The sequence below is a fragment of the Entelurus aequoreus genome, linkage group LG07, assembly GCF_033978785.1.
Source record: "Entelurus aequoreus isolate RoL-2023_Sb linkage group LG07, RoL_Eaeq_v1.1, whole genome shotgun sequence".
Lineage (NCBI taxonomy): Eukaryota > Metazoa > Chordata > Actinopteri > Syngnathiformes > Syngnathidae > Entelurus > Entelurus aequoreus.
Window position 1 is genome coordinate 6,880,790 of NC_084737.1, and position 12,726 is coordinate 6,893,515.

General features: G+C 29.1%; 1 protein-coding gene across 3 annotated transcripts in view; it reads left to right on the forward strand.

The window, feature by feature from the left end:
* nfatc2a (nuclear factor of activated T cells 2a) overlaps positions 1-9,801 on the forward strand; it is a 63,600-nt gene extending 53,799 nt beyond the window's left edge. For all 3 annotated transcript variants that reach the window (XM_062051888.1, XM_062051886.1, XM_062051887.1), the window contains exon 10: positions 8,737-9,801. In XM_062051888.1, coding sequence (XP_061907872.1) covers positions 8,737-8,792 — 56 coding nt within the window. In that variant the 3' untranslated portion in view covers positions 8,793-9,801. The remainder of the gene's footprint in view (positions 1-8,736) is intronic.
* The last annotated feature ends 2,925 nt before the right edge of the window (positions 9,802-12,726 follow it).

The following is a 12,726-nucleotide window of genomic DNA, read 5'->3' on the forward strand; positions in this document are numbered from 1 at the left end:
TTTACTCAAAAAATGCCACTATTTTACAAGAAAAACCAAAAAATTGGCAATGTTGTGATAAAAGTCAGAATTTATATGACAAATGTCACCATTTTGCATTAAAAAGTAATCATTTTACATAAAAAGGTCATAATTTTATTTTAAAAATGTCACTATTTTACAAGAACAACCAAAAAATTGGCAACATTGTGATAAAAGTCAGAATTTTATATGACAAATGTCACCATTTTACATAAAATGTCATAATTTTACCAAAAAAATGTCACTATTTTGCATTAAAAAAAAGCCTTAATTTCACATTTAAAAAGTCATAATTTTACTCAAAAAATGCCACTATTTTACAAGAAAAACCAAAAAATTGGCAATGTTGTGATAAAAGTCAGAATTTATATGACAAATGTCACCATTTTGCATTAAAAAGTAATCATTTTACATTAAAAGGTCATAATTTTATTTAAAAAATGTCACTATTTTACAAGAACAACCAAAAAATGGGCCATGTTGGGATAAAAGTCCAAATTTTAATGACAAATGTCACCATTTTACATAAAATGTCATAATTTTACTAAAAAATGTCACTATTTTGCATTAAAAAAAAAGCCTTAATTTCACATTAAAAAGTCATAATTTTACTCAAAAAATGCCACTATTTTACAAGAAAAACCAAAAAATTGGCAATGTTGTGATAAAAGTCAGAATTTATATGACAAATGTCACCATTTTGCATTCAAAAGTAATCATTTTACATAAAAAAATGTCACAATTTTACCAGAACAAAAAAAAGGGCAATATTGTGATACAAGTCAAAATTTTATGACAAATGTCACCATTTTGCATTAAAAAGTAATAGTTTTACATTAAAAAGTCATAATTTTACTAAAAAAAATTCACTATTTTACAAGAACAACCAAAAAATTGGCAACATTGTGATACAAGTCAGAATTTATATGACAAATGTCACCATTTTGCATTAAAAAGTAATAATTTTACATAAAAAGGTCATAATTTTATTTTTAAAATGTCACTATTTTACAATAACAACCAAAAAATGGGCCATGTTGGGATAAAAGTCAGAATTGATATGACAAATGTCACCATTTTGCATTAAAAAGTAATAGTTTTACATTAAAAAGTCATAATTTTACTAAAAAAATGTCACTATTTTACAAGAACAACCAAAAAATTGGCAACATTGTGATACAAGTCAGAATTTTATATGATAACTGTCACCATTTTACATAAAATGTCATAATTTTACTAAAAAAATTTCACTATTTTGCATAAAAAAAGCCTTAATTTTACATAAAAAAGTCATAATTTTACTCAAAAAATGCCACTATTTTACAAGAACAACCAAAAAATTGGCAACATTGTGATACAAGTCCGAATTTTATATGACAAATGTCACCATTTTGCATTAAAAAGTAATCATTTTACATTAAAAAAGTCATAATTTTACTCAAAAGATTTCACTATTTTACAAGAACAAAAAAAATGGCAACATTGTGATAAAAGTCTGATTTTTATATGACAAATGTCACCATTTTGCATTAAAAAGTAATCATTTTACATAAAAAGGTCATAATTTTATTTAAAAAATGTCACTATTTCACGAGAACAACCAAAAAATGGGCCATGTTGTGATAAAAGTCAGAATTTTATATGACAAATGTCACCATTTTGCATTAAAAAGTAATCATTTTACATTAAAAAGTCATAATTTTACTAAAAAAAATTCACTATTTTACAAGAACAACCAAAAAATTGGCAATATTGTGATAAAAGTCAGAATTTTATATGACAAATGTCACCATTTTGCATTAAAAAGTAATAATTTTACATAAAAAATGTCACAATTTTACCAGAACAAAAAAATGGGCAATATTGTGATACAAGTCGAAATTTTATGACAAATGTCACCATTTTGCATTAAAAAGTAATAGTTTTACATTAAAAAGTCATAATTTTACTAAAAAAATGTCACTATTTTACAAGAACAACCAAAAAATTGGCAACATTGTGATACAAGTCAGAATTTTATATGACAAATGTCACCATTTTACATAAAATGTCATAATTTTACTAAAAAAAATGTCAATATTTTGCATTAAAAAGAGGCTTAATTTTACATAAAAAAGTCATAATTTTACTCAAAAAATGCCACTATTTTACAAGAAAAACCAAAAAATTGGCAATGTTGTGATAAAAGTCAGAATTTATATGACAAATGTCACCATTTTGCATTAAAAAGTAATCATTTTACATAAAAAGGTCATAATTTTATTTTAAAAATGTCACTATTTTACAAGAACAACCAAAAAATTGGCAATACTGTGATAAAAGTCAGAATTGTATATGACAAATGTCACCATTTTGCATTAAAAAGCAATCATTTTACATTAAAAAGTCATAATTTTACTAAAAAAAATTCACTATTTTACAAGAACAACCAAAAAATTGGCAATATTGTGATAAAAGTCAGAATTTTATATGACAAATGTCACCATTTTGCATTAAAAAGTAATAATTTTACATAAAAAATGTCACAATTTTACCAGAACAAAAAAATGGGCAATATTGTGATACAAGTCGAAATTTTATGACAAATGTCACCATTTTGCATTAAAAAGTAATAGTTTTACATTAAAAAGTCATAATTTTACTAAAAAAATGTCACTATTTTACAAGAACAACCAAAAAATTGGCAACATTGTGATACAAGTCAGAATTTTATATGACAAATGTCACCATTTTACATAAAATGTCATAATTTTACTAAAAAAAATGTCAATATTTTGCATTAAAAAGAGGCTTAATTTTACATAAAAAAGTCATAATTTTACTCAAAAAATGCCACTATTTTACAAGAAAAACCAAAAAATTGGCAATGTTGTGATAAAAGTCAGAATTTATATGACAAATGTCACCATTTTGCATTAAAAAGTAATCATTTTACATAAAAAGGTCATAATTTTATTTTAAAAATGTCACTATTTTACAAGAACAACCAAAAAATTGGCAATACTGTGATAAAAGTCAGAATTGTATATGACAAATGTCACCATTTTGCATTAAAAAGTAGTAGTTTTACATTAAAAACTCATAATTTTACTAAAAAAAGTTCACTATTTTACAAGAACAACCAAAAAATTGGCAATGTTGTGATAAAAGTCAGAATTTATATGACAAATGTCACCATTTTGCGTTAAAAAGTAATCATTTTACATAAAAAGGTCATAATTTTATTTAAAAATGTCACTATTTTACAAGAACAACCAAAAAATGGGCCATATTGTGATAAAAGTCAGAATTTTATATGACAAATGTCACCATTTTGCATTAAAAAGTAATCATTTTACATTAAAAAGTCATAATTTTACTCAAAAAATGTCACAATTTTACCAGAACAAAAAAAATGGGCAATATTGTGATACAAGTCGAAATTTTATGACAAATGTCACCATTTTGCATTAAAAAGTAATAGTTTTACATTAAAAAGTCATAATTGTACTAAAAAAATGTCACTATTTTACAAGAACAACCAAAAAATGGGCAATATTGTGATAAACGTCAGAATTTTATGACAAATGTCACCATTTTGCATTCAAAAGTAATCATTTTACATTAAAAGGTCATAATTTTACTCAAAAAATGTCACAATTTTACCAGAACAAAAAAAAAAGGGCAATATTGTGATACAAGTCGAAATTTTATGACAAATGTCACCATTTTGCATTAAAAAGTAATAATTATACATTAAAAAAAAGTCATAATTTTACGAGAAACAGAAAGAATATGAGAAATTGTTCCCAATTTTATAAGAAAAAAGTTGACACATTGTGAGAAAAAGATTGCTTTTAGTTTATTTTTTCTTTGTAATTGGTTTTTAATCTTCATTATTTACTTAGTTATTACAGTGTGTCTCTACAGACATATTTTATTTTATTTTTTAATTAATTAATAAAGGGGCGCATTTTAATATCCTACACACACTTGTTATTTTATATGTTGGGGTTAGGGTTAGGGTTGGGGTTGGGTTTGGGGTTAGGGTCACAATTTTACACACACTTGTTATTTCATATGTTGACCAGACTTGGAGCACTTTTAAAAGCGACACAGTCAATTTAACAAATCCCTCCTTTTTGGGACCACCCTCATTTTGAGAGATGTCACCTGGCGGGGTTTTTCCGGGGGATGAATAGGGAAGTCTTTCTTTATCTTGTTTTATCATATGTTGCTGCCTTTGCACCCGGCAATGTTTACTTTGGTATGCACATTAAATGAACAACAACAAAAATCCTGACTTTGGAGCAATGTTCACGGATTCTACTATTTGTCTCTCTATTAGATGCAATGTTATTGGGACCATGATTTATGTCATCACTTGTTCACACCTCCTCGTATGGAAGATACTTTTCCTTCTTCATGTCTCAAGGAGGGTAGAAATACGAGAACACACACACACACACACGACTAATGGTTTAGTTTTTGTTTACATTTGGTACTTTTGAGCAAACATAACAACTATTACTGTGTCTTGACTTGTACATACTGTTTATGTTGACTACCAAGCTAAGTTAACAAAATAAAAGTCATTTTTGCCTATTGATATCATTATTTGCGACGCAGATCATATCTTCATGCTGCTTCCTCCTACTTTGCACCTTGCTTTTCTGCGCCGGGTTGCTAGGCAACCAAGCGCTATCAGGCGGATCTGACAGGACAGATGCTTCCACTTCCTGTTGGCTCTCGTCCTGTGAACCGTGCAAAGAATCTCACTTATTTTATCTCCTCCTTTTATTTTGAAAACACCCGGCTGGCCACAACCCCGCCTACACTGTGCTCCTATTTTTGGAACTAAAGTTTCCACTTCTCACACACACACACACACACACACACACACACACACACACACACACACACACACACACACACACACACACACACACACACACACACACACACACACACACACACACACACACACACTTGTGTGTTTACGTCAGCAGCAGGAAGTGATGAAACAACAACACTTATATCAATCCATTCATGTCACTTTTAAACCATTCAGAAATATGGCATATTTTGTCTTTTTGGCATAAAAAACTAAGTTTTTTTTTACAAAAAGGGCAAAAAATACATGAAAAAATTATAAAAAAGTTATGATTAACTTTGAAAGTAAATATGTATATATATATTTTTTAAACAATTTTAAGAGTGATGCTGTTTTGTATCACTGAGAATTTTAATGTGACTTTTTTTCCAATCTAAAAAATAATAATGAATCAAAATCAATATTTTTGGGAATATTCCATTTTTAAAAATGTTTTGGGGAAAATATGGCATATTTTGTGTTTTTGGCATAAAAAAACTAAGTTTTCTTTGACAAAAAGGGCAAAAAATACATTAAAAAATTATAAAAAAGTTATGATTAACTTTGAAAGTAAATATATATATATATTTTTTTAAACAATTTTAAGAGTGATGCTGTTTGGTATCACTGACAATTTTAATGTGACTTTTTTTCGCTCCAAAAAATAATTATGAATCAAAATCAGTGTTGTTGGGAATATTCCATTTTTAAAAATGTTTTGGGGAAAATATTGCACATTTTGTGTTTTATTTTAAAAAAAAATAAAAAGGCAAAAAAAATGTTTTTTTTGTTTTTGTTTGTTTGTTTTTTAACAATTTTAAGAGTGATGCTGTTTTTTTCACTGAGAATTTCAATGTGACTTTTTTTCCAATCTAAAGAATAATAATGAATCAAAATCAATGTTTTTGGGAATATTCCATTTTTAAAAATGTTTTGGGGAAAATATGGCATATTTTGTGTTTTTGGTATAAAAAAAACAAGTTTTCTCTGACAAAAAGGGCAAAAAATACATTAAAAAATTATAAAAAAGTTATGATTAACTTTGAAAGTAGATATATATATATTTTTTTTTAAACAATTTTAAGAGTGATGCTGTTTTGTATCACTGAGATTTTTAATGTGACTTTTTTTCTCTCCAAAAAATAATAATGAATCAAAATCAGGGTTGTTGGGAATTTTCCATTTTTAAAAATGTTTTGGGGAAAATATTGCATATTTTGTGTTTTTGGCATAAAAAAACTAAGTTTTCTTTGACAAAAAGGGCAAAAAATACATTAAAAAAATAATAAAAAGTTACGATGATTGAGAGAATTTTTTTTTGTTTTGTTTTTTTTTGTTTGTTTTTTAACAATTTTAAGAGTGATGCTGTTTTTTTATCACTGAGAATTTTAATGTGACTTTTTTTCCAATCTAAAAAATAATAATGAATCAAAATCAATGTTTTTGGGAATATTCCATTTTTTAAAATGTTTTGGGGAAAATATTGCATATTTTATGTTTTTTGCCATAAAAAACTAAGTTTTCTTTGACAAAAAGGGCAAAAAATACATGAAAAAATTATTAAAAAAATGATGATTAACTTTGAAAGTAAATATATATATATATTTTTTTTTAAACAATTTTAAGAGTGATGCTGTTTTGTATCACTGAGAATTTTAATGTGACTTTTTTTCTCTCCAAAAAATAATAATGAATCAAAATCAGTGTTGTTGGGAATTTTCCAATTTTAAAAATGTTTTGGGGAAAATATTGCATATTTTGTGTTTTTGGCTTAAAAAAAACTAAGTTTTCTTTGACAAAAAGGGCAAAAAATACATGAAAAAATCAAAAAGTTATGATTAACTTTGAAAGTAAAAACGTATTTATTTTTTTAAAAACAATTTTAAGAGTGATGCTGTTTTGTATCACTGACAATTTTAATGTGACTTTTTTTTCCGCTCCAAAAAATAATAATAAATCAAAATCAGTGTTGTTGGGAATATTCCATTTTTAAAAATGTTTTGGGGAAAATATTGCATATTTTGTGTTTTTGGCATAAAAAAACTAAGTTTTATTTGACAAAAAGGGCAACAAATACATTAAAAAAATAATAAAAAGTTACGATGATTGAGAGACTTAAGCATTGAAAGTAAAAAAAAAAATTTTTGTTTGTTTCTTAGTTTGTTTTTTAACAATTTTAAGAGTGATGCTGTTTTTTATCACTGAGAATTTTAATGTGACTTTTTTTCGCTCCAAAAAATAATAATGAATCAAAATCAGTGTTGTCGGGAATATTCCATTTTTAAAAATGTTTTGGGGAAAATATGGCATATTTTGTGTTTTTGGCATAAAAAAATAAGTTTTCTTTGACAAAAAGGGCAAAAAATATTTTAAAAAATTATATGATTAATGAATGTATCTGAAGTTGATTGAGAGACTTAAGCATTGAAAGTAAAAACGTATATATATATATATATATATATATATATATATATATATATATATATATATATATATATATATATATATATATATATATATATATATATATATATATATTTATTTTTTAACAATTTTAAGAGTGATGCTGTTTTGTATCACTGACAATTTTAATGTGACTTTGTTTTCCACTCCAAAAAATAATTATGAATCAAAATCAGTGTAGTTGGGAATATTCCATTTTTAAAAATGTTTTGGGGAAAATATTGCACATTTTGTGTTTTATTTAAAAAAAATTTAAAAGGCATAAAACAAAAAAAAGACTTTATGGCAACGGATAGATCTTAAGTTGATTTATAGTTTTTAAGGTGTTGAAAGTTAATAGAAATTATATATTGAACATATACATTTTAACATCATGTTAGGTTTGCAACAGTAGCATAGCTATGCGAGCTACATGCTAACATTACAATTTAACATCATGCTATGTTTGCAACACTAGCATATCTATGTGAGCTACATGCTAAAATTAAATTTTTTTATTTTTTTTTACAGAGCCCCTAAAGTTACATGGGGGAATGTTGGTTTTTTTTATAGCTTTTTTTTTTTTTTTTTTAGACGTGTATCTTGTGCACACAAGAAACTTTCTCGTGCGCACGAGATACACGTCTAAAAAAAATCAAAATAATACCATTTTTATTTTTTATTTTTTATTTTTTTTAAATAAATGTAATAACTTTTTTTTTGTTGTTGTTTTTTTTAGACATGTATCTCATGCGCAGGACAAAGTATCTCGTGCGCACGAGAGAGTTTGTCCTGCGCACGAGATACATGTCTAAAAATAATAATAATAATAATAATTTTTAAATTTATTCAGAAAAAAAAACAAATTAATATTTTTTTTCTTTATTTATTTATTTTTTTAGACGTGTATCTCGTGCGCACGAGAAACTATCTCATGCGCACGAGACAGTTTGTCCTGCGCACGAGATACTTGTCTAAAAAAAATAATAATAATTTTTAAAATTATTCAGAAAAAAAAAACAAATTAATTATTTTTTTTAATTTTTTTTTTACGTGTATCTTCTGCGCATGAGATACATGTCTAAAAAAATTTTTTTTTTTTTAATTATTAAACATTTTTTTCCCCCATGTCCCTTTAGGGGCTCCGTAATTTTTTTTTTTTTTTTTTTTTTTTTTTTTTTGTCCTGTCCAGCTTCTCAGGCAAATCATATAGTTGATGTAGATGCCCGTATCGGCTGTTCAGATTGACTTCACAAAAGAGAAGTGTAGGATACTTCTCTTGTTGCCTTATTTGTATTTGACTTTATTAAATGTATTTATATTATCATTTGGTGCAGCTACATGCTAACATCATGCTATGTGAGCTAGCGTTCAGCAAAATGCAGTTAGTGTGCTAAAGCCACCTTGTCTTTGCTTTGCAGTGAACGAGATCATCCGGAAGGACCTGACTGGCGTTCACGCTCGAGGGCAGTCGTAGGCCTGCCTGAAGCAGGAAGTGACATCACACCCCCTAGTGTACACACAGTCCCGCCCCCTGCAGGCTTCTAGTCTTTTCCACTCCAACCAACCAAAGAAGCAACAATGAATGTGCCTTTACGATGATGCTACGTAGCATTAGCATCCCAGACTGCTTTTGTTTACTTTTGAAGAACATCCTGGTCCGTCATCTCAACGACAACAAAGTGCCCTTTATTATGACGGGATGCCTTTTTCAATGCACTTTTTGAGGATTTGACTTTTACTTTTTAATAAGAAATATGATTGAAATGTGCACTTCCTAACAAACGAACTTCTATGCACGGCATAAACACAACTTGTTAGCACTCTGTGGCTAAATAGAAACATACTTGTGTTAATTGTGGTCAAAATCAGAATGTTTGTTTTTATATAAATCCTCTATTTTGCAACGTGTGTCCCTTTTGAGCCATGGCAGCACAAGTGCGTCTATTGAATGTAATCCACGCTCTTATTTTGTAAATATTAACATCTCATATAAATGAAATGGATACGGTGTTCATACCACGCATCATATTTTGTTCTTTTTGTACCAAAGAAGAGCTGGAGGGGATAATTGTATTTTATATCATTGTAAAATGTAATCTACGCTCTTATTTTGTAAATATTAACATCTCATATAAATGAAATAAATACTCATACCACACATCATATTTTTTCTTTTTGTAACAAAGAAGAACTGGAGGAGATAATTGTATTTCATATGATTGTAAATGTAATCTACGCTCTTATTTTGTAAATATTAACCCATCCATCCATCCATTTTCTACCGCTTGTCCCTTTCGGGGTCGCGGGGGGGTGCTGGAGCTCTCATATAAATGAAATGAATACTGTGTTCATACCACGCATCATATTTGTTTCTTTTTGTAATAAAGAAGAGCTGGAGGAGATACTTGTATTTTATATCATTGCAAATGTAATCTACGCTCTTATTTTGTAAATATTAACATCCCATATAAATAAAAATGGATACTGTGTTCATACCACGCGTCATATTTGTTTCTTTTTGTAACAAGGAAGAGCTGTAGGAGATAATTATATTTTATATAATTGTAGATGTAATCCACGCTCTTATTTTGTAAATATCAACATCTCATAGAAATAAAAATGGATACTGTGTTCATACCACGCGTCATATTTGTTTCTTTTTGTAACAAGGAAGAGCTGTAGGAGATAATTATATTTTATATAATTGTAGATGTAATCCACGCTCTTATTTTGTAAATATCAACATCTCATAGAAATAAAAATGGATAACGTGTTCATACCACGCGTCATATTTGTTTCTTTTTGTAACAAAGAAGAGCCGGAGGGGATACTTGTATTTTATATAATTGTAATTGTAATCTATGCTCTTATTTTGTAAATATTAACATCTCATATAAATAAAAATGGATACCGTGTTCATACCACGCATCATATTTTTTCTTTTTGTAACAAAGAAGAGCCGGAGGGGATACTTGTATTTTATATAATTGTAATTGTAATCTATGCTCTTATTTTGTAAATATCAACATCTCATATAAATAAAAATGAATACCGTGTTCATACCACGCGTCATATTTGTTCTTTTTGTAACAAAGAAGAGCCGGAGGAGATAATTGTATTTTCTATAATTGTAAATGTAATCTACGCTCTTATTTTGTAAATATTAACATCCCATACAAATGAAATTAATACTCATACCATGCATCATATTTTTTTCTTTTTGTAACAAAGAAGAGCTGGAGGAGATAATTGTATTTTATATAATTGTAAATGTAATCTATGCTCTTATTTTGTAAATATCAACATCTCATGTACAGCAAATGAAATGAATACCGTGTTCATACCACGCATCATATTTTTTGCTTTTTGTAACAGAGAAGAGCTGGAGGAGATCATTGTATTTTATATAATTGTAAATGTAATCTACGCTCTTATTTTGTAAATATTAACATCTCATATAAATGAAATGGATACCGTGTTCATACCCCACATCTTTTTTTCTGTTTGTAACAAAGAAGAGCTGGAGGAGATCATTGTATTTTATATGGTTCGTCTCGCAATAGTGGGATTATTAACCAAAAGACTCAAATTCCGTGCTATTTTTGTATGATTTAAAAGTAGCAGTAAACTATATTCTTACTGTAGCGTGTGTCTGCCTTCATTTGTTTGGGCCTTTAAAAGAAGCGAGTCAAATATTGTTGATCAGGAAACAGCAGCACCCTCTGCTGGCCGTGGCTGTGAAGTGCAAGTTTTAAAAAACGTGTTCATATTAGAAGTGTGTTAGCTTCAATGCTAATAAGATGAGTTGTTGTCTTTTAGAAGCACCGTTGTGTACTTGATCTACTTTTGACACACACACACACTGTAAGTGTGCACTTGTCCAATGTAATAGATGTCATATAGAGTGTTGGGACTAACGTGGTACAAAGTAATGCCGTTATTTTCGGTGGTAACTAGTAATCTAATGCCTTATTTTTTATATTCAGTAACTCAGTTACTGTTACTACATGATGCGTTATTTTACGTTATTTTTTGTGTAGTATCGGCTAGAAACAGAAGATCTGAGTGTGTTTTATTGGAGCGCAGCGGTGTCGTCCTTCTGTGTCACAAGGAAAAGAAAAGGTCACTCGCCTCACACGCTGTCATATCTTAAAGGGCCACACACATACGCTACTCTCATAACAACTAACAAGACATCATGGCGAAGCCAGAAGTCGAGTTTCTTAACATGGAGACATTCTCAATACTTTTCTTTTGTCGAGCACAAAGAAAATAACATTTTAGTTCAAAGTAAGTTGTGTCTTGGATCAAAGATCCTATCTACTTAAAGTTAAGGTTAAAGTGCCATTATGTTGCAGAGTAAATCATCATAATCCTGTATGTTTACATCTGTGCTAACATGGTAGACATGATGACCACATGAGGGGCAACGGTTGCCATGGAGACGGGCTGGCTGTTTTGTGGATGATTTGTATGAATGAAGCGTGTGTTCTTGATGACGTCAGCGCCAATGAAAAGAAGCAGCGTGACTCACGCGGCCTTTGGAGCGCCTTCAATGGCCGCATGCAGGAAAATAGAGAAATAGATTAATGAGTTTGGCATTTCATTCATCAGAGACAGAGCAAGTCACGTCACACTAAATGTCGCGTGGACACAAATATTAAGACACGCCTCCAAATAGTCGTGATTATTATACATATCGGCAGTGGTTTGCGTATTTCTACAATTGTGTACAATATTAATAATTTGTCATATTTTCTTCTAATGTTGCTTCTAAACTGCACTTCCCAACCCATCCACTAGAGGGAAGTAAAAACCAGAATAACGACATGACCACTGTGTATTCTTTTTCTTTCCCTCTAATAAAGTTTGCTGCGACATCATTCAAGTTGGTGTATTAAAGTATATAACCCGTATAAAACTATCCTGTCGTTGCAACAATGTGGCTTGTTTTATACTTTTTATTGGGTACATTTGTGGTGTTGTGATTCTGTCATGTCACGTACAATGTTGATTTTTGATTGGTCAACATGCAACGATGGCTGTGCTGAGGGGCGGGACAAAAACAAAGTTCTGTGTTTTGATTGGTCGACAATACTGTCTTCCGCCTGACCCGGAAATGGGTTGTGAATCGCACAAAAAGCGCCGTTTTTGACGGCGGAAAAAAACAAAAAAGTGTGGAATATTTTCGTCTGTAGTCGCAGACATTGGAAAATTCACAACTTTTTTTCTCTTGCTTGCGACGTGTTTCCATGGCAAACTAGTCCACGGAGTCAATGGCTGCAAATAAAGGTGCCTCAAATACTCAACATCTTTATGAACATCACAGAGGTCAACATCATTCAAGTTAGTGTATTAAATTATATAAACCATATAAAACTATCATGTCGTTGCAACGATTTGGCTTG